This window comes from Eumetopias jubatus, unplaced genomic scaffold (assembly GCF_037043125.1).
Source record: "Eumetopias jubatus isolate StellerSeaLion01/CBP00866 unplaced genomic scaffold, mEumJub1_p1.0 scaffold_7, whole genome shotgun sequence".
Classification (NCBI taxonomy): domain Eukaryota; kingdom Metazoa; phylum Chordata; class Mammalia; order Carnivora; family Otariidae; genus Eumetopias; species Eumetopias jubatus.
In genome coordinates, this window is record NW_028274813.1 from 12816512 (window position 1) to 12838932 (window position 22421).

The 22421-nt window shown below is 52.1% G+C and overlaps 1 protein-coding gene across 1 annotated transcript in view; it reads left to right on the forward strand.

The window, feature by feature from the left end:
* CCDC88C (coiled-coil and HOOK domain protein 88C) overlaps nucleotides 1-22421 on the forward strand; it is a 125094-nt gene that overhangs the window by 98951 nt on the left and 3722 nt on the right. Inside the window, exons 22-29 of the mRNA XM_028098298.2 lie at nucleotides 1822-2008; nucleotides 3757-3902; nucleotides 6373-6462; nucleotides 7776-8011; nucleotides 12777-12965; nucleotides 15547-15612; nucleotides 18443-18511; nucleotides 20180-20469. Of these exons, the coding sequence (XP_027954099.1) occupies nucleotides 1822-2008; nucleotides 3757-3902; nucleotides 6373-6462; nucleotides 7776-8011; nucleotides 12777-12965; nucleotides 15547-15612; nucleotides 18443-18511; nucleotides 20180-20469 (1273 nt within the window). The remainder of the gene's footprint in view (nucleotides 1-1821; nucleotides 2009-3756; nucleotides 3903-6372; nucleotides 6463-7775; nucleotides 8012-12776; nucleotides 12966-15546; nucleotides 15613-18442; nucleotides 18512-20179; nucleotides 20470-22421) is intronic.

The window sequence follows — 22421 nt, forward strand, 5'->3', positions numbered from 1 at the left end:
CCAGATTGATACTCATGGTGCTTTCACATACGTGCCCAGGGTGGTCTGACTCTTGAGTCCCCCGGAGACGTGTTTCCAGCTGAGGGCAAACAAGGGTGCTCTGCCTTCTCACTGTAGTTTTCATACTGCGAAGAAGCATATTTTTGTAGTCTATTTGGTGCCATGGTGTTTTCATATTTTTGTGCTTTTTGGTGGCAATTTCGCTATTTTTTAAAGATTTTATTTATTTGAGAGCACAAGCAGGGGGAGAGGCAGAGGGAGAGGGAGAAGCAGGCTCCCCGCCGAGCGGGGAAGCCTGATGCGGGGCTGGATCCCAGGACCCCGGGATCATGACCTGAGCTGAAGGCAGATGCTTAACTGACTGAGCCACCCAGGTGCCCCTGCAATTTCACTATTTAAAATAGACCCCGAGTGGAGTGCTGAAGTGTGGTCTAGGGCTCCTCGTGCAAGGCCGTGACAGCCTTCTGGAGAAAGTACACATTCGAGAAGCTCCATTCAGGCATGAGCTACGGTGCTATGGCCATGAGTATATTATAAGAGGTGTCTTTAAACAGAAACCCCGATAAAATAAGGAATGTCTTGATCCCTTTGACTAAAATGTAACCAGCGCTTGCAGGAACGTATACCCTGTGCTTTTCCAAGAAGCCATGGTTCGGTATCCGCCAGTCCAGTGATCATGGGGACTCTATAGAGCATTACTACCTCGAATAACAAGAATCCACTGTACAACTGGTATCCCACCCACCCAGCCCCCTTTTTTTAATAATAGATAAGGAAACAGGCTCAGGGATGAACTAACCTGTTCAAAGTCAGTGCTTCTAGTGAATGGCAGAGTCAGGATGTGAATCAGGTCCTGTCTCATCACAAAGGCATGACCGTATGAAGTTGTTTCCTCTCCACATCCTTGCGTGAATGTGCACACTCGGGGGCCTCCAGTGACCCAGGAGGCCGGGCTCACGGGTGAGGGAGTGCTGGTGACAGGCCAGACGGGGACATGGGGAATACACACCAGCCGAAGGCTGTCAGCCGGCAGGCAGGCCGGAGCTTTCCAGGTCATTCTTTCATCTTATGCTTTTTTCTTAAGAGAAACTGGACATCTGAGTGTTGATGTGAGACCTTCAGGTTTTTAAATGTTGGCACACTGACCCATTTAAAAGAAGTGTATAGGGCAAACAAGACACATCTGTGTCCAGATGAAGTCCATGAGCCTCTGATAATTTGAGCTTTCGGATACAAATCTTTCCCCTAAGAAGTCCTGGTTGGATGATAGTTATGATTATGATAAATTTAGTGGATTTCCATAATACCCTGGCATCTCATACTTTATTCATCTCAGGAGTTGAAATTAGAAAGGAGCTTGAAATTGGGAAGAAGAGCTGGATGTAGACACATGATTTTGAAGCAAAAATGTCCTGCTTCGTTGTTTTTTTGTTTTTTGGTTTTTTTTAGATATATTGGCTAAGCAAAATAGCTTATTAAAATGAAAAAAAAAAAAGGTTAAAGCCGAACCCTTTTTTCCAAGTACATATGCAAATACGCCAAAACTTTAAATGTAAAAGAGATCATCACAGTGATGCTCTGTGGGAGCAGGTGTCTGAGCCTGCCCACGCTGTCTCCCCCAGCCCAGCGTGGGGCATCAGGGGGACCCTCACAGGACCCCAAAGAACACAGTTGGAAAACTGCTCATTTTGTTCAACCCTCTCCTTTTACACCTGAAAAACCTGAGGCCCAGGGAGGCTGCCCTCTTGTGTCAGGTTGCACAGCGGGGGGGCAGAGCCTGCCATGCCCTTCAGCCCTTGGCCTGTGGCTCTCCGCCCCCAGGGTCAATTTCCTGCACCACCAGCTGAAGGGGGAGTACGAGGAGCTGCACTCCCACACCAAGGAGCTGAAAACCTCCCTGAACAACTCACAACTGGAGCTGAACCGTTGGCAGGCCCGGTTTGATGAGCTGAAGGAGCAGCACCAGAACATGGACATCTCGCTGACCAAGCTGGACAACCACTGTGAGGTGAGGCCCCGGGACGTGGACGAGAGCCCTGGGCCCAGTGGGGTGGTGATGGGTCCTCGTTGGTGTTGGCGCTCGAAGACCATGTGGAAGGTGGTACAGGGGCCGGGAGGGAACAGAGGCATTTGAAGGGGAGACGGACACCATGATTGGCAGGGATGTGTCAGAAGAGAGCTTTCCATCTGCCCTTTGCTTCTCGCAGGGTCAGGGAAGTACATGAGAACAGCAGAGGATGGTCTTCTGTCCGTCCCCTCGGCTGTGTCTACACTTGTCTCTCGTCTTTGCAGTTCAGTATCCACACTGTTCTAGAGAAGTGGCATGAATGGCTGACTTGGGCTCCGGATCCCGGGGCAGCTCGGATGGAGCTCACCTGGGAGCGCCCCAATTTCCGGACAGGCAGAGCTATCCCTTGTGGTGTGTGAGGTTGGAAATTGTCTTCTTAATAAGCAGCAGAACCATCTCAGTTGAGATCATAAGCAGATCCCAGGACAGAGAGGACGGGAAGAGTGCCTTGGTCCCAACCCCCTTCAGGACGCCTCAGGGACAGCAGCGTCCCCAGGACACAGCTCCTCTTGCCTCTCGTTTGTCCAGAAACCGTCTCAGAGGCCTTGTTCTTTGAGCTCCTGGTAGCCGTGTGGGACATCAGAGCTGAGGAGACCGAGGCCCGGGGTGCACAGATGCCCCCCGTCCCCGCTGGGCTGGGGCCGGGGGCGTGTGGAGGAGGGGAGGGTCGGACTCTTGGGCAGAGGAAGCCTCAGCCACCGCGGGCTCTGTTGTCACAGGGAGGTGCTTTAGGATTTCTGAGGAGGCCCCAGACCGGGGGGCCTCCAGTCGTGGGTGGGAACTCGGGCTGTGTGAAGCCCAAGCTTGGGATTTTCCTGCTACCTCAGCCGTGATGATATTCTGGGGCAGGAGCTGGAAGCCCTTAGCCCTCGAGTCAGTCAAGTCCAGCCCACTGCCTGTTTTCGTACAGCTGTGAACTAAGATGGTCTTTTACATTTTTAGTGGTTGGGAGAAATCTCAGAAGAACGATAGTTTGTGGCAAGTGGAAATGATCGGAAATTTAAGTGTCCGTGATTGGGATGTAGCTGCACCCGTATGTTTGCATGCCATCCCTGGCTGTTCCCCGGTGGTGGTGGTGGTGGTGGCGGCCGCCAAGTCGGGACCATTGCAACAGACACCCCCCCCATGCAGCCTGGAAGGCCTGAAATACTTAAGTGTCGGGCCCTTCACAGAAAAGGTGTGCCCACCCTCTTCAAGAACAGAGCTGCCCAATGGAAAGCTAATGCAGGCCACCTACCTAAGTTAATGTTTTCTAGTAACCGTGTTAAAAAAGTAAAAACGGAGGATTCATTTTAATAAGTTATTTTGTTTAGCCAACGTATCTTAAAATATGACCATTTTGACATGTGACCCCCAAAAAACCTTAATGAGATATTTTATGCTCTCTTCTTTATTATTATGAAGTCTTCAGAATCTTTGTATATTTTGGCACATCTCGGCGCAGACTGGCTGCATTGTAAGTGCTCCGTGGCCGCACTTTGTTGGCGGCCGCCAGATCGGACAGGGCAGGTGCAGAGGGACTTCGGCTCTCCCCAGGCCGCTGACTCTCTCAGTCCTTGCAGGTTCTCACCGGCAGAGGAGTGGTGCACATCTCTGTGCCCGTGACCCTTTCCTTGGAAGCTGGATTCCCAGCAGTGAAATCCTGGGATCACACAGTGTTTGAAACGTTGATTTGATTTGTGTTTTAGCTGCTGTCCCGTCTCAAGGGGAACTTGGAGGAAGAAAATCATCACCTGCTGAGCCAGATCCAGCTGCTGAGCCAGCAGAACCAGATGCTCCTAGAGCAGAACATGGAGAGTAAGGAGCAATACCATGAGGAGCAGAAGCAGTACATGTAAGGACTCGTGTGGGAGCGATGCCTGTAGACAGAGGGACTCTGGCTTCCCCGGCCCCGTGCCAGGACTGGTGACATTCTGGGCAAGGAATGGCCCCTGGACCCATTGGTGTCCTTAGGGCATGGGGACAGACCATCTTACCAGCACATCCTTCTCTTGACGTCTGTGGAATGGTTCTAGGTTTGTGCACGTGTGGTGGTTGGCTCTTGTTTGCTCTTCAGAGACAGTGCCTACCACTAGAAGCTTTGGAATCTGCTTTTGGAATTAAGCTTACTTTTAAAAATAGGACCGTGCCAACAAGAAGTATCTCAGGGAAAGAACTCAAATGGAAGGCTGAGCACGGGTGCCATAACTGGCATCTGTTATCTCTTTGTTCCCCTGGATTACTGGAAAGTGGGTTATTGTCCTCCCTCGGCTGGGGTTAGTGAAGTGCCCGCTCTGGCATGAGCCCCGTGAGGTGCACAGAACCTGTCCCCTGGGAGCCAGGAATGGGTAGGGGTGGTGGGGTGTGTGGGGGGCGTGTCCGTGCCCAGCAGCTGTTGAGCTACGTGGAAGGCAACATGGTGATGGGAGCTGGGGCTCTGTTGCTGACATGGGATGGGGAGAAGGCAGGCAGGTAGGGGGACCCGAAGGTGGAGCCCAGCGGTGGTCTGGGTGCTGAGAACATCAGGAGAGAAGGCTGGAGAAGGAGGCGGGCGCTCAGCTGACGAAGGCTTCTGTGCCCAGCTCATGAGTTGGGATTAGCCAGGAAGTGTTAAAGGATGCTGGTCTAGCAGGGCCTAGGAAGCTGCCAGAAACAAGAGGTCAGGAGGAAGAGCCCCGGTACAGGAAGCTTCGTGGTTTGGGAGTCAAGTCATTCAAGATACATCTCATGGATCCAGGGTGATGTTTAAGCCTCGTGCTGTGGTGGTTGGACTGTCCTTCCTCATGAGTGGGGCCGGCGGGCCAGCACTGGGAAGGCCAGGGGAGACGTGCTGGCAGAGGGACATGGTGCAGTGAAGGCCAGTAGCCCGCTGGCCATGCTCCCCAATGTAACAGTGCTTCTTCGTCAGTTTTCTGGCTTCACCTGCTCTTGTAGAGGTGCCGGCTTACCACTGACTGGACGATGGTTTACACTGAAAACCATGGGGTAGTGAATCTGGGGTAGATACAACCTTTGAAGCTGGCTCTCTCAAATCCAGCTGATAAAAACTGCCTGCAGGGGTTGGGCATGTGCTAGCGAGGAGAGTAGGAGTCTGGTACCCACGGGGGATGATTGGATGATGGTTTTGCATTAAACAGTGGAGAACGCCAGGAAGTTGGCATAAGAGCACCATTCCGGGCCCTGGGAGGGGTGCAATGCCAGCTCTCTGTGAGTTAATGTGCACTTCTGGGTCCAGAGAGCCACGAAAGCATGCAGAAGGTAAGGCCAAGCAGAGTGGGGTTTCATGGTCGGGGCCAGAGGTTCACAGAACTGTCACTCTTCATGGAGGTGTGCATGTGTGGCAGACTCAGCCCCCCGTTCGGCTGGAACCCCAGCAGCCTCACAGCAGAGAGGCCTGAGCACTTACCTCTGGTTCAGAGGCCTCCTTTTTGGATGAGGAGACCAGGGGGTGGTGGTGGCCTTTGGGCGGTGCTGATGGAGTGCTCCACCCCCGTGACTCCCTGAGATAAAGCAGAAGCACGCTTTTCCTATCAGGAAGGCCAGGCTCTCTCGGGAAGCCCAGGCGCCCTCTGGCAGCCTCGGGGTCAGAGGTGTCTTGATCCTTTCTGTGTTTTTGAAAACATGAACTCGTTCCCGACATTTAGAAATCAGGAGATTTGTCTTCGTAACCTAGGTCTCCCGGCTTCTCTGAAAAAATTGGCGGATCTGCCCTGCAGGCCTCGCGCGTGGCCGCCTGACAGCGAGCTGCCAGACCTACAGCCCCCACTGGTCCCCTGCTCTTTCCAGGCCTGCTTTGCTCCTTATCTTCCCTGTCTGGCCCCCAAAAGCTTTCGAGTTTGCCCCTGTGGAAGTGTTATCAGAAACCCGGCGTCGGAGTGGGTCCAGGTCAGAGGCCTGACTTTGCAGAGCTGACTCTTTCAACCTTCCCATCCAGCTCCCTGAGGGCACACCTCTCCCCCTCACCAAAGGTATTACTAACACACAAGCCCCGTGGCTGACCCCGAATGCCCAGTGTCCCGAATGACCTGGCCAGTGAGTCCTTGGGGCTTCTGGAAGCACGTAAGTTTTCAGATGGTTAGGGGTTTGCTCCCTTGAGTTGACTTGCACCCAGACCCTGAGTGCTCCAGCCCAACTCCTCAGGGTATCAGGGCTTCCTGGACCCATGCCAGACGTTTCCATTCACACATCCCCGACTTCGTGATCATGACGGTCATGAGCACGATGATGTCCGAATCCCAGAAAAGGTCCCGGGCTGGGCTGACAAGTAAGTTCATGGTTTTTATTTAAAACTGGATTGAGAACCTTCCTTTCCTCTCTCTTCACAGAGACAAATTAAATGCCCTGCGGAGACATAAGGAGAAACTGGAAGAAAAAATCATGGACCAGTACAAGTTCTATGATCCTGCTCCAAAGAAGTGAGTTGATTTAAGTGTCAGGGACGTAAGCCCAGGGCAGAGAGCTTCCTCGTGCGTGAGTGGAGTGGAACCGGCTCCCATCTAGATCAGCACCCAGCTTGGAGGGCCCGTGCCTCCCGCTCTGCGGAGGTCCTCTGTGTGCAGGCCGCCCCCATGACTGAAGGAGTTAGATTTTCAGCCCCGTACTCTGTACTCTGGCTTGTCCTGGGAGGGTCAGCGAATGCCAGCTGACCCTGATGAGACACGGGCTTAATTTAGCCACAGCCCTCTGCAAGGGGAGGAGAGTCTGTGGTGTGGGAGCCATTAAAGTGGGACAGAAGGGTGGCCGTATCAGATTCTGTCCCATGATTTAATAGGACACTGGAAATCACATTCCTGTTTTGGGGACAGAAGCTGGTGTACCCGGGCTCTTTAAACACGGGAACCTCTGGGCCTCACACAGATTCTTCTGGATGCCCTGAACCCCAGGGCAGCTTCACAAACTCAGTCCTTTCTCCAGGGAGAAGCAACCCCCTGGTGGTGGGGCCGGCTCAGTCCCTGGGGACTGCCAGCCTGGTGCCGCAGGGCCTTCCCCTGGTCCAGGCCTGAGCCCCAGGAGCCGGCTGTTTCTGTGTCCTGTCCCAGCCCAGTCTCAAAGTCAGGATCACCTTGGGTTCTCTGGTGAACCACAGAATTTCTGAACCCCGGTCCTCGTCCCTCTGTCTGGCAGAAGTGGAGGCCCAAATGAGGAGACCAAGTGATTTGTGCAAACACAGTGCTATCTAGTTTCAGAGCCAGTTTTTTTGGTGATATCAGAACACCCCCATTTCCAGTCAGCTGCAACTCTGTCGCTTACTCTTGAAATTCACTGGTTTTAATTTAAACGGCCCACTCTTCCCTCCCCTCCCCTCCCCTCGCTCTCCCAGACTCTTCCGTGCCAGAGATTGGTTGAAGAATGTCAGCTTATTCCACTTACTATTAACTTTAGCAGAAAAAGAGGAGGTCCGTGGCTCAGTTCCAAAATGGCATTTTGACAGAAAAATTGCCGACGGACGTGGCTTTGTTTTGCACACATAATAAGGAGTTTGGAGTTTGCATCATGTTTGAAGTTCTGTTTCCCCAAGAGGCTAGTGTGGATTTCTGCCACAATGCACACTTCTGCCATCCCTGGGCCCCAAATCCGATGATCATGGTGATGGTGAGGAGTGCCATCATTCTGAACCCCAAATTAATGGCTTGTGATAGAAAGCTTGGCTCACGTCAGGGCACCCTGTGACCTGCTGGTGGGGCAGCGGGGGTTGGTTGTGTCCTACTAACAATCGGCTTCTCACTAGGAAAAACCACTGGATTGGCGCCAAAGCCTTAGTCAAGCTCATCAAACCAAAGAAAGAAGGTTCCAGAGAACGACTGAAGTCAACCGCAGAGAGCCCTCCTTGGCAGGTGGAGTCCCCGGACCCAGCCTCGCCATCTCCTCAGCTCCTCAGATTGCAACCAGAGAACCCCGAGGCCACCCCGTCTGCCTCCAGCAGTGCGGAAGAGCGGGACACCCTCAACGGGCCTGTGGGTAAAGGTAGGAGCGGCTGACCAGGCTGCGGTCAAGCTACGAAAGGGGTGCTCTGAGGGGCTCTGCCTGGATGGGGTAGAATGCGAGACGGTGTGTGGATGTGCACATGTGTATGTAGGAGCGTGAAGAGGGTGTGCTGCTTGCACACAGATCTGCCTCCTTGTGTGTGTTAGCAACCCAGTAGAGAATACAAATTCCCATCAGCAGCTCTGTCCCGTGACAGTTCCATTGTTGTAGAACGAGAAGCGTCCCGCATCATGTAGGCTGTGGTAGCGTCCAGGGCTGATAGTTACGCAGGTGCTGTAGAGACGGGCTCGGGAGTGTATGTTTGGGGGCTGTGTGTGTCAAAGATTCAGAGGCAGATGTTTCTGTAGGGAGATCCCAGGGGCATCTGACCCGATCTGTACATACTCGGGATCTTCAGGAAGTCCCTGAGTCCTCCCAGCCATGGGGCACGGCTTACCTTTTTACTTACGGCTGTCACTTGGAATTTGCCAGACGTTCTGACGTTGATTCCTAGTTGTATATGCTGTATTTCCTCAAATCTAAGAGGCTGTCAGCAATACACTGCGTAATTACTTTATATGCCGCCAGGAAAAGCACGGACATTCCAAGAGGGCTGTGCTCTACAGACTTAGATCGTTGTACCCAGACATAAGGGGAAAAGAGTGCAGCACATGGGGCGTGGCAGTGACCATTTTGTCCGAGGTGCCTCCTGGCCAGTGGTGACCAACAGACCTCGTCGAAGCTGTGTCCAGATTTCAGAGCCGTGAAGGAATGGGGGAAAGCGTGTACCTCAGAATCAACTATTGTTTTCAGATTTACTTCTAAAATATAATTTTGAGGGTTCTTTACCCATAAACCTGCCAGGCATGCACCCTGAGTAATTTAAATTTTTATGAAGGACACTAGGACTTTCTGAAGACCGGGCCTAGGCCTGGGAGCCCTGAGCCCCCGGGGGCTGACGTTACAGTGCTGAGGGCCGGTGGCGACAAGCTGCCCTGTGAGTGTGATACGTGCACAAGCCTTCTGGGGGTGCCATTCAGTAGGTCCTGTTGTGTCACTTCCGAATGCAGAGAAGAAAACGTGCGCATGCACACGTTGGGGACGAATGCTTGCATTCCTGTTCTTTACAGGAGATCAGATTAGGTAAACGGCTCAGGTGCAGCTTAGCAATGATGGGGCTGAACCTTTGTTTCTGTCTAGCAGGGCTCTCTCCCCTCGGGTTTGCATGTTGGCTATTTAAAGTTGTTGGCCTCTATCCCTTCAACTTGGATTATTCTCTAAACTGACTTAATTTAATGAGCTAGGAAAACTTGGAGAGGAAAGAAACACTTGACTGGTCCAGGCTGCTGTGCTGATCAATGGACGAGCAGATCAGGGAAAATTCTTCATAGCAGCAGCTGTATATGTCCTGGGCATTCCTTCCTGGCTCCTTTTAGCTAATTGACATGCTTTATGCCTGTCTCCCGGAGCCTACCTACCACCTGAGGTGGGCACGATTAGTCATGCCTTCTCAGAGTTTAAACACTCGCCAGTGTAATCAGTGGTGGAACTGGGATCCACACACGGGTCTGTGGGGCTGCTGAGCTGGAGCTCCTCACCACTGTGTGCAGGTAAAGCCGTTGACAAAACGTGCTGCAGAGCCTGGGGCCCCTTGTTCTGTGGCAGGAGCACTGGCCACCAGGTGGCGCTGTGGAGGCAGAAATAAGCAAGGGGGTGGTATCTGCTCTAATCCTAAATCGGAAATCCCTTAACTCTGCAGCAAGAGTTAGACTTGCAAGTAAGTCTGAGTGTCTGCTCTGACAAGCCATGAAGTATAAGATTGGAGTAGAGGTTGTGCAGGCGATCTTAAAGGAAACAATTTTTGGTGTGGCGGGGTTTGCCGGTACAAAAAGAGGTATTTTCATTATTTTTAAATGTGTACTGCCAAAAGAGGTTATTTTAGATAGACAGAATCATTGGTGAATACTTCAGTAGACTGTGGTCTCATGACCTCAGGCCAGAAACATACTGTTAGGTGTTTGCAAGGCCTTTGAGCAGGAATGGGAGTGGAGTGTGCACCTGATCGTCAGGGGGCCTGTCATTAAAATGGATGAGTAAGAGAAGCCAGGTCCTAAATTAATAAACATCCTTATTTAATAATTTAACACATTGAAATTGAAAAAAGTCTCAGCCATTGGCTCCTTGAGCAATACATAATTCTCCTCCCGGGCAGAGTCAAGCGTTGGCACTAAGACACCCCTAAATTAATCACCTTGAGTCAGAGCATAAATGATTCACCGAATCCTGGTTCTGGGCTTGTCCTGGGTATTGTTCCCGTCTTTCCTGGGTCGGACGGGATTCTGATCTCCGGCCTACATTTAGCTAATTTAGAGTCATTTGTTATTATTCACTTCATTTATTTGTTGTTTTTTTTTTTTTTCTCCTTCCTCTCTTGGGTTATCCGGGGAATAACAATTTAGCAACTCAGCGCAAAAAGAGTCCCTTTTTGAGAAGCAAAAGCAAGGACAAAGACAAGTCTCCAACGGCCCACCCAGCTCTCTCTAAACGCCTGCGGTTCTGGTCTTCCTCTGACATCCCATCCTCTCCTAACGAGCCTGTCCCTTTTTCAGAAATTGGAGATTTCTAATCCTTTTCCTTTATCATGTGTTTTCATCATATATCCTCCTTCATTTCTGAAATCCAAACAAACCAAAAAAAAAAAAAAAAAGTACCTAAAGGCCTGATGACCCCCAGTGGACCCCTCCTCCTGATCCCAATTCCAAGCCAAGTTTAAAGTAGCCAGCGTGGATTCTGATTTCAAAAGAGAAGATGAGTTGTCACACCCTCTGGACCATTTCTCCAGCACAGCACAGTTGTAGGGGAGCCTCGGGACATCCATGCACAGGTCCGTGGGCCAGGATGTCCGTGCTAAGTAAGTCCGGCGGCCGGGTGCCGCCTCCCCACGCTCGCACCTGCAGGCTTGTGTCGTGCCCGTGTGTAAAAGCAGAACTGGTTGGTTGTCGCTTTGCTTCCTAAAATAGACGGCCTCTGTCAAGTGAGATTTTTTTTTTTGTGTGTGTGTGAGATTTATTTTTTAAGACTTATTTTTAGCAGCTAAATTTAAAGCTGCTGACCTTTCCTCCTCCTCTGTCAGAGCACCGAGTTGTTGGCTTTTGCTGACAAGGCCCTTTGTAGACGTGCTCTGTGTCCCAAAGGATTTATTGCTCCATTCAAGCATTTTGTATAATTGGATCGCTGTTGTCAAGCCAGAGGTCAGCCCAGAATGGAGTCTTATGACCGTGCGGTGGCTCTCTGACCTCTCGGACGCGGACGTTAAAATGGGAGCGGACAGAAAGACCGTCAGCACACCGGTCACGCCCAGAGCGGGGGGCACGCTGGTCCATAGAGGCCTTTAGCTACTGCGCTGTCTGCTGTCATTCTCGTGCCATCTTCCTGAGTTTTGCCACATCTTTTTATCCACCTGTGTGGATCATGTACATGTTTTCCCTTGAACTGACTCACCGTTGCCACTTAAATTTATTTTAAATTAAAGGGAAAGATTATTATCAGTGTCGTCTGTGGAAAACCCATATCACCGCAAAAACAAGGTAACCGTACAAACAAAGACACACCTGTTAAGCTGTTGGAGTCAGTCAGTGTGGCACTGACTTCATGTCACACGCTCCGCCGCGGGGACCCTGGGCCGCCATGCCCCCGGTCCTCGGGGACCCTGTCTCGCCAGCATGCTGTCGGCCTTGTCCTGTTCTCTGTCCGCTCCCCTCCGCTCACTTTAACTGCACCTACTGGATGCTTGTCCCCATTCATTCCACCAGACTTGAATCTTGCTTCTCATCAAGGGTATCTTTCAGAATCCAAATTTTGCCTTGGTTTCGAGTTGTAAGATTTGGGCACTGAATACTTCCCAGGGAGTCCAGACCCCCGAGTGGCCGCGGGGCCTGCGGGGTCAGCCCCGAGGGAGGGCGTGCCTCTGGGTCCTGGCCGTGGGGTGCCTGGAGGGGGACATGTGCCAAGCAGCGCTGTCGTCATGCTCTCAGGAGGTCCGGCCGCACGCATGTTTATCTTCCATTTAGAGAGCCCGGCCCCTTTCCTACTACTAGGTAGTGCTAGGGTGGGTTTTTTTGTTGTTGTTGTTTTCTTTTTTTTTAATGTTTTTATAGAGGTTGTGTTTAGCGGGAATATGTGTTTGGGGTAGAAAACGTAGCGACTGCAGACAAGCACAAGATACAAGAGAGAAGTCCCTCTTACAGAGATTAAGACTTCTTAAATGATCGTTAGTGTAGGAGTAAGCTGCTTTCTCAAATCCTAAGTGAAGCCAGTTGGCAGGATGCATGTCCGTCCGTCCGTCCATCCTGGACCTTCGGGGCCTTGGCTGCAGGCCTGGAGTGATCCTGAGCAGATGTCGTCAGGATCTTTTGAAATCGGGCATCTGAGTTACGTGTCACATTGTTACACAGCAGGCGTGCCCATAGCTCACGTGCTGACCTTCTGGCAATGGTTCATCCTCTTGAGTGCCTTCTCTTGTCGCAGCCTTTCAGGGCTCGCAGTCTGACCCACACGTCGAGCCAGGGCCAGCCTCTCTGCACGCGCCCCCGCCCCCCGCCCCCGGCCAGGCCTGTAGCCAGGGCCCTCCCGCTGACACCGCAGCCCAGCTTCTGTCCTGATGGTCCGTGCGCCCTGGTGCCCCTGCTTCTAGGCCTCAGTGTGGTAGCCCAGCCTTGGCACAGGATTTTGCCGCCCCGTTTCTCAATGTCCTTCTCTGCCCCAGGCCCTGGGGACCTAAAACCAAAGCAAGGGTCCCCGCACAGAGGCAGCCTTGACCGCACGGATGCCTCCGCTGACCCAGCCATGAAGCTCTGGCCCTTGGAGCTGAGCTCACGGACCTGTTTGACCTCAGCCATCACTACAACCCCTTCCAGCTCCACCCCCCTCGCCCGGCACCCAGGCCGCACCAAAGGTGAGTCGTGGGCCCCTCCGGAAGAAAAGGGATGTGCGCCTAGGGTCCTTCCTGAAGACCCCCGGGCTCGCAGAGACAGGCGGTAAGCAGGGCGCTGGGGCTATAGACGAGCTTTGCCATCACGTAGGCACGGCTTTGGCCTGTCAGCTGTGTGATGTGGGGCAGACAACCTCACCCCCTAGAGGCCCGATCCTAAGCCGCTCTCACCACCACTGTTCAGGAATTGGGGGCACCCAGTAGCTTCAGAAGGGGGGTGAACCGCAGTTTGGGCTAAAAGCAGGCAACGCCCTCACCCCACGTTGGCAGGAGTTCGGGGGTTATTCTCTATGGAAGAAATGTGAGAGTGTCTCTGAACCCGGAGGTGGCTTGGGAGAGCGGGAAGCGGGTCTCCTTTGCTGAGAACAAGGGGATTCGGGGAAGGATTTACACAGCGAACCTCTCCCAGGGGGCCAGTAGCCATGCGTGGTCACGGCTTTAGACGTGAGACTAAGATGTCCTTCAAGCCATCTGATAAGCTTGAGAAATTCCCCGCAGAACGAATAGCTCAGTCAGATCTTGTCAAGTGAAGCCTCTGGAAGTTCGGGGATCCCCGGACCCCTGAGGAGATCCTCCACCAGTAGTCCGGGATAGGTGAGGTGGTTCTCCCCACGAAACAGGAACAGGATGCTGTAAAAGAGAGCAGTTAAGGGAAAGGCACTTGGAAATCTAAACGACATAAACAGAAAGGAAGATAAAGCCTAAAACTAAAAAAAAAACTGTTCTACTTGTAACTTAGAAACATGAGAATATCTGAAGCAATACCTGGCAGAGCCGGAAGGGGGGTGCCTCTCGGGTGTTGGGACTCGGAGAGAACTGGGAAGGATGATCATGTTTTGTCATCGCCCCACCCACTCGACCCTTGAAACCTGGCTGTGCAGAACCTTGCTTGGACAGGCAAAGCACACAGGGTTGCCACCCTCAGGGTGCACCTGGGTTGGCGTCATGACCTTGCTCACGAGTCACAAATACCCCTGGGGAGAGGAGAGGAGCGAGCACAAGGCGGCCAGGCAGCCCCTCTCCACTCCTGGCCAGACCCTGGGAGCGGCAGTCGCTTTCTGCTGGAGGTCAGGGGAATGGTGCGGCGTGCCGCCTGGGACGGGCAGGCAGTAGTCGCCCCCCCCCCCCCACCAGCCCCTTCTCCCGGGCTTGGGGTGCAGAAGCCCTGCCTGGTCTCAGAGAGGGGGCTGAGGACTCCCATCTCCCCTCGGACTTCAGCGGCCTGTGTGGCTCAAGGTCCAGCCCTTCAGACTAAGTCACGGGCCGTGTGAACGTAGATCCCATTCATAAACCCAGAGTCCGTGCCCCAAAACACCTCTGGCCGTCCCTACACCTGTGGAGCCCCACAGGAAGGTCGGTCACTGCTGCAGACCCTGCCCCAGCCACACGATTTCCTGGCAGCATGTTCCCACACTCCCATGTTCATGGCCACAGTGGGCACATAGCCAGCTTCAAATGGAAGGAAACCCCCTTAGAGTCAGCCATTTCTTTAAGTCCCTTTGGTTTCTTTTAGAGCCGAATTTAACAAACAGGGTCTGGGCCCTACGGAGTTGCCTTTGCTTCCAGGTCCTTTCAGTAAAGGAAGATAGGACACATACATATCACTGGTTTGTGTCAATATTTCCAATTCAGATTTAACATTACAGGGATTTCATATTTGCGTGTCCTTTTCTTTACTGGAACACTTGTCTCCTGAAACACTGATTTTTTTTTCCCCCCAAAAATATGCAATAATGGTTTAAAAAGTCATCCTACCAGTGCTGCCAGTCACCGTAAACCCAGCAAGCAGTGTTTTCTCTGTAGCTCTTAGTCCTTAGATTATATTTCACTAAGGACGCTCTCACAGAGTTTTGCACTCAGAGTTCACTGCAGATCAGTGTTTCTCCTTGTGTGATAATGCTAACAATCTGACGCAGTAAGGTTTGTTTCTGTTTCCAGTTTTAGACTTTTTTCTTCGTAAATTAAACCCTGTGTGTTTTAATGTGTAAAATAGATGAAAAAAACCTGAATTATGTGAAAAGCTGTGCTTGGGTGCTCTAGGCCCCCTCTCCCCCTCAGTCCCCCCGCCTCCATTCCCAAACTACCCTCTGGTTAACCTTTCTTCTTAGTTCCTTGTTTATACACCTGGTGTTTCTTTCTGCAAAAATAAGCCAAAATAGGGGCACCTGGGTGACTCAGTTGGTTAAGCATCTGACTCTCGGTTTCAGCTCAGGTCTTGATCTCAAGGTTGTGAGTTCAACCCCATGTTGGGTTCCATGCTGGGCGTGGAGCCTACTTAAAAGCACACACGCACATAAATAAATAAATAAAAATCTACACACGTTGTTTTTTTTTCCTACCTGGGCATACATCATGGAGATCTTTCTCCGTCTCTTTATAGCTCTGTACTGACGAAAATGGCGTGATCTTTTCAGCGTTGATTCCTAGAAGTAGGAGTGTCATGCCAAAGGACAGATAAAAATATGCTTTTCCTAAATAAGAGTCTGTAGTTGTCCCAAGTGTTCCAGAAAACCCTATCTTAATAACCAGTGGCCTTCCACCGTAGGCTATAGTTCAGACGACAGCTTCTGTGACCCGTCCCTGGAGCTGGACTTCAACCACCGGCAATACGGTGAGTCCTCAGTGTGTCGCGCCCTTGGGTCTGGCTTCTCCGACTGGTTTTCATCAACAGTACTTTTCCTTCAAGCTCAGCCCCCAGTGGAAAACAGGTAGACGTGAAGTTGTGTTGAAGCGGGAATGGGGCACGGGTGGGGAAGGGGGGCGCCGCGGTTCCTCCAGGTTCCTTCCCGCCCTCCCTAGGGGCCTGGGCATGTGACTTCTGCTTCCATACCTCCATGACAGGGAAGTCACCACCTGCAGAGTGTCCCACCTCGATAGGCTCCAACTCCACTTGTTTGAAAGTGCCCCTCAGGTTTGCCGGGACACTCTGCTGACCCCCGCCGGGAGCACTGATTGCAGGCAGGCCTCTCACTGTCCTGACTTGGATTTTAGTTGTCCAGAGTAGCTCTGAGTTGTGTGTGGCCTTAGAAATTGTTAGAAGCACTTGGTCATTTGACTTAGATATGTTGTAAGTTTCTGCAGAAGGGAAACAGTGAATTATACCAGGCTTCTTAAAAATTAAAAGCTGCTTTGGGCTTTTATAATTTTTTGAAAAACAAAAATCCTAGAAGAGTGGGAAAATAATTCTTAAAAAAAAAAAAAACCTCAGAAAGCTCACAGTGAGCTCTGTTTACTTCTAATCAACAATAAATGTGGGAGCTAGCATAATCTGCCTTAGTCATTCTTTTTTTTTTTTTTTTTAAAGATTTTGAGAGTGAGAGCAGGATTTGTGGGGGTGGTAGGGCAGAAGGAGAGGAAGAGAGAATCCCAAGCAGACTCCCAGCTGAGCACAGAGCCCAACTTGGGGCACCGTGTCACGACCCTGAGATCACGACCTGAGCCGAAATCAAGAGTCGGACGCTTAACCGACTGAGCCACGCAGGTGCCCCTCCTAGTCATTGTCGTAAACGTTTTATGATGCTGATACTCATACGGATACAGACACTGGCACTGGGCGTGAGAAAATACAGGCTCTGTGGCAGAACAGTTTAACGCACGGGCCCTCGTGTCTTAACACCAAGGGGAGGGACACACCAGGGGGTATTGGCCGCGATGCTTTGTTAAGGCGAGCTGAGGAGCCAGATCAATGCTATAACAGGTGACCGCCGAGGGGTTTTCTTCCTAAGTACTCGTTTTTTTTTTTTTTAAAGATTTTATTTATTCATTTGAGATAGAGCATGAGGAGGGGGAGAGGGAGAAGCAGGCCCACCACTGAGCCAGGAGCCTGATGCGGGGCTCGATCCCAGGACTCTGGGATCATGACCCGAGCTGAAGGCAGATGCCTAACCATCTGGGCCACCCAGGCGCCCCCCTAAGTACTCTTAAGCACTCTGATTCCTCCAGCTTTTCTCAGCAGGAAAAAGAAGGAAAAGCAGTTTTCAAAGTGGTACCTGAATAAACAAAAGTACTTTGGGGGCTAGGGGACTCCTGGGTGGCTCAGTCGGTTAAACGTCTGCCTTTGGCTCAGGTCATGATCTCAGGGGCCTGGGATTGAGCCCCGTGTCAGGCTCCCTGCTCAGTGGGGAGTCTGCTTCTCCCTCGGCTTCCCTACCCCCCCCCCCCCCACGCTCTCCTTTCTCTCTCTCTCTCAAATACTTTTTTTAAAAAAAAAGTACTTTGGGTCCTAGTGATTTGCATTACAGTTTTAATGAAACTTCATTCTTTTTCAAAGAGAGAGGTGCATTTTTCATGTCAGTTTTTCCCTTCTCGAAGAGGGGACTTACTCTGCTTTTACGCTTTTTGCGAAAACCAAGTATTTTTTGGCTCCTCCCCAAACCCCGTTTGCTAATAAGAGTTTTCCAGATGCCTGCTATTTGCAGAGCGCACCAGCCCTTGGGAACCGGATGCCCTATAGACCCAATCCAAAGGAAAGCGTCCCCGAGGGTGCGATGAGCGGAGCACCTCCCAGCGCATCTCCAGTTCTTGGTGCAGTTCAGCTCCACAGCCGCTGTGTGCTAAGAGGGATGCTGGGAAGATGGAAGTGCAGTTCCTGTGCCCAGGGCTCTGTGGTCCAGCGGGACAGGTGCTGGTGCGGGGCCGGCTGGCAGGGCTCCTGCAAGAGTGGACCGGGAGAAGCAGGTCTGCAGGCCTTGAAGGGGCAGCTGCCCTTTGCAGGGGTGAAGCCACCCCTCCTGCTGCCGGGCTCAGTCTGCGACCTGAGAGCTGCCACACACCTCCTCGGGCAGGTACTGGCAGCAGCCGTGAGGGCTAGTTCCTCCGGCCCTTGTCATTGTATGGCTCAATTTTTCCCTTGGGGGTAGATGTGACTTTGAGACGGGAAGCAAGGAGCTGACGGACCACAGACGACCAGGGAAAGCCGGCTCTCCTCCTCTGGGTCCCAGCACTGCTCCTGTGGATCACCGGAGTGACAGGGCCCTGTACGCAGGCGCACGCCCCCCCGTACACATGTACCCCAGTGCACCCTGCTGTTTCCCGGCTCCCACCCTCACCAGGTCTCACACGGGTTCCAGAAAGCTCTATGCAGTCATAGGAGTGGGTACTCCCACCCCAGCCACTGGCTTACCCCGAGCCACCCTCCTTTTCGGTCTGCTTGCTGTACTAGAGTCGGTATGGGATTTAAGTCCTAGCCCTATACCTAATAAAAACAATGCTAGTTGTCATTTCTGGATCGCCTACTGGATGCTGTGCCTCGCACCCAAGTTGGCGAAGCTAGATCTCTTGATGGGAGAACACAGAGAATCCCAAAGTCCATCCTTCCTGAGGACGTCTGCCTTAACTTTGGCATAGAGCAGCTTCGTTATGCAGCCTTTCTCAGATTAGACGGTTCAGTCTGGGGCATACCTGCCCCCTGACCGTTTAGGCTGGGTGTCCCTTCCTTTCAGTGTCCCGGCCAGACAGCTTGGAGAGCAGTCGGAATGCGTCCAGCGACAGCTCGCCTCTTAACCTGAAAGGTAGGTCAGCCTTGGCTTCCATGCACATTTCGTTGTATATGGGTCTTTGGTTCTGGGCTCATTTATTTTTAGAGTTAAAGTGGTAACATGGGATTCTCTGCTGCATCATGCATTTGCATGTGTAGTCCACATCATGCGGTTTCAGGCACAGACCTGGGCGTTTGAATCCCTTTACCCCCAGAGACTAGCCCAGAGCACCCGGGCACAGCACCCATGCTCTGAATCCAAGCTACCTCATCTTTAGAATGGGTGTAGGGAGCGTAGTTCCGTCTGTGGTGGCCAGAGAGCACAGCTGGACAACTTTGATTCTTTTACATGTTTTAACTTTGTTTTATAGTTTGTTTTATAGTGCACAATATCAACAGTCTGAATGAACATTTCTGTGCATTTGAAAAGAATGTGTATGTTGTCTCAAGACTAGAAACTTTTCGGAGATTTTTTTCTCTTAGCATGCATATGACCAGCCCCTAGAAGACCCTAGCATGTAACAGGCAGTAAATAAGCTTTTAATGAATGGATGACACCTAGTGTGTGTGGTGCCTTATAGCAATTAATATTAAATAATAATTTGAACTTCACTCAAAGCTTTCCACTTTTATCTCAAGTTATTTTATTTTTAAATGCCAGACTGAGAAAGGGGAAGCCTCCCTCCTACACTGTTGGTGGGAATGCAAGCTGGTGCAGCCAGTCTGGAAAACAGTGTGGAGGTTCCTCAAAAAGTTAAAAATAGAGCTACCCTACGACCCAGCAATTGCACTATTAGGTATTTACGCCATAGATACAAAGGCAGTGATCTGAAGGGGTACGTGCACCCCAATGTTTATAGCAGCAATGTCCACAATAGCCAAACTATGCAAAGAGCCAGGATGTCCATCGACGGATGAATGGATAAAGAAGATGCGGTATATATATATACAATGGAATATTATGCAGCCATCAAAAATTGAAATCTTGCCATTTGCAATGATGTGAATAGAACTAGAAGGTATTATGCTAAGCAAAGTAAGTCATCAGAGAAAGACAATTATGATTTCACTCATACGTGGAATTTAAGAAACAAAACAGGAGCATTGGGGAAGTGAGGGAAAAATAAAACAAGATGAAATCAGAGAAGGAGGCAAACCATAAGAGACTCTTAACCATAGGACACAAACTGAGGGTTGCTGGAGGGGAGGGAGGTGGGGCTATGGGGCAACTGGGTGATGGACATTAAGGAGAGCATGTGATGTAATGAGCACTGGGTATTATATACAACTGATGAATCACTGAATTCTACCTCTGAAGGTAATAATATACTATATGTTAATTGAATTTAAATAAAAATAATACCACACTGAAATTCTGAAGCTCTCAAAAAAAAAAAAAAAAGCTCCACACGCAGTGTAGAGCCTAATGCAGGGCTTGAACTCACGACCTTGAGATCGAGACCTGCCTGAGCTGAGCTCAAGATCAAGAGTCGGACGCTTAACCAACTGAGTCACCCAGGTGCCCCTTTCCAAAATGTTCTCAACCTCAAAATCCCAGCCTGGGAGAAGTGCGCCTGGGTTCTCTCTGTTGTGGGTGAAAGCAAGGCAGCACAGAGCCCCCCCCCCCCCACCCCTGGAGGCAGGTGAGCCAGGGAGGGAGACTCAGGTGTGTTCCTCTGTACCGCCCCGCCCCACCACCCAGGTTCCTCCGACCAGCTCCACGGCAGGTCCGAGAGCTTCAGCAGCGAAGACCTGATCCCCAGCAGGGACACGGCCACTCTGCCGCGGGATGCCAGCACCCCGGGACGCACCGCCCTCAGCCGCCATGAGTACCCCCCACCCCAGAACGGGCCTCTCCCCCAGGACGGCGTCCAGAAGAGAGGCGCCGCCCAGCCCCACGCAGGAGGCCGGCCCTGCTCTGCCTCCCCGAGCAGTGAGATGGTCACCCTGGAGGAGTTTCTGGAGGAGAGCAACCGGAGCTCCCCCACCCCTGTGAGTGGCCTAGGCCTTGGACATGGCGTGCCTCTCTTCCCCCGCCCTCTCGCTGCTTTAGGCACCCCGGACAGAGACCTTGGCAGCAGAGTCACAGAAGGGGGTGGGCGGGGGGGGCGCGGCCTGGGTGTAGACCTGGCGTGGGGGGAGGGGGGGATGCCCACTGTGGGGCAAGCCACGGCGTCCTGGCAGCCAACCCCGCACCTCAGGGGCTGTTTGCTCCGTCTGTGGCGTGAGCGGGCAGGAATTTGTTGCCGGCATGGAGGGCAGGGATGGGGTGGTGTGCCCACCCCTGGGAGCTTCTGTCAAGCTAGGGCCAGCGCCCAACTTGGCAGGGTGATGATCCCACAATAGCTTCCGTGATGGAACCCTGAGTTACCCACTCGCCCTGAGCCTTCACCAGCAGAGGTCGGCGGACTGTTTCTGGAAAGGGCCGGCTAGTAAATGTCTTCGGCATTCGGGGCCATACAGTCTCTAGGCAAGCTCTCAGCTCTGCCATTTCAGTGAGAACACAGACGGAGTCCATCTATCGGCGAACGGGCATGGCTGCGGGCCCACAAAACTGTACTCACGGACAGTGACATTTTGAATTTCGTATGATTTTCACGTGTCACATAAGGCTGTTAGTTTGTTTTTTTTTTTTTAAATTTCATTGATCATTTAAAAATGTAAAAACTATTCTTAGCTCGTAGGCCGTGCAAGAACTCATGGCAAACTGAGATTGCGCCACGGCTGGAGTTTGCTGACCTGCCTTCTGCACCTCTGACCCCCAGATGCCCCGGGCATAAGGGTCCCCTCCTCTGTCCCCTTTCCAGGGGCTCAGGTCAGCTTTCTGAAGCTCCAGGCGTGTCTTTTGCACACTCTGCCTGACTTCAGTTGTGTGAGCAGTTGGCTTACTAGACACGTGAACATGTTCTCTTGCGGTTGAGATCTTGTAAGGATGTTTAATGCTTCCTGGATGCCATCTCATTCTCCTTAAACAGTTGAACTTTCCTTAGCCACATGGTAAGCTCTGCGACCCACATTAGTAGGCCATGGTGGAACGTACAGTCTAGTTCAGTAGATGTTCACTGAGCACCTACTATGTGTTACGCAGCATGCCTATAGTGCCTGTTCCCGAAAAACAAAGCAAACCAGGGAATGGCAGGCTTTTCTGGCACACTCGCTGGTGCCGAGTCTCCTGGTTGGCCCTGAAAGGAATTGGAAAACGTGGTCCCTGCCCTCCCTCCGTTTATATTTCCGTCTGGCAAGCACTTACTCCATGCCCTGGGAGTTGGAGAAGCCAGACAGACGCCCTGCTGCTTTCAGGAAGTTTATGGAAGTTTATGGTCTGCTCGGCGCCTCCCAGACTCACCTGGCAGCCTTGCCAGGACACAGGCTGCCCCCTGGAGCTTCAGGCTGCGTGGGTCTGAGGTGGGGCTCCCTGAGGATCTGCAGCCATACTGGCTTCCCAGATGATGCTCTGGCCATCAGCGTGTGTCCAGGCATCCACACTGAGAAGCCCTGATTCGGTGGAATAAATGAGAGTAGTCCAGAAAGCAGGGCTGCCTGCAATTGGGAGGCTTTCTCCCCACCCTTTTCTGACTATGTACCTGTCACAGTGAGTTTCTTTTCCCTTTGCAGATTTCGGGGGGGGGGGGCGGGGTTCCTGTGCAAGCGACAGGGCCCTGTCGTGCTCCACGCAGACCTGTCCCTCGTAGTCATCGTTCCTCACTCACGTGCCATATCCTCACCTGTCCCTTTTCAGCCTAAACAAGCCCGAAATAATCTCACTGCAGCAGTTCGTGCTGGGAGCTGACGTGTGGCCCTGGAGGGCCAGGCTTACCTCTCCGCCTGCCCGGGATATGCGCCCCCTGCCAACCCCATGCACCTGACCCCTCCCACCCTCCCCTGACCAGCCCCAGAGAAGTCACAGCCTGCCCCACCCATGCCTGCACTCCCTGAGTATTGAT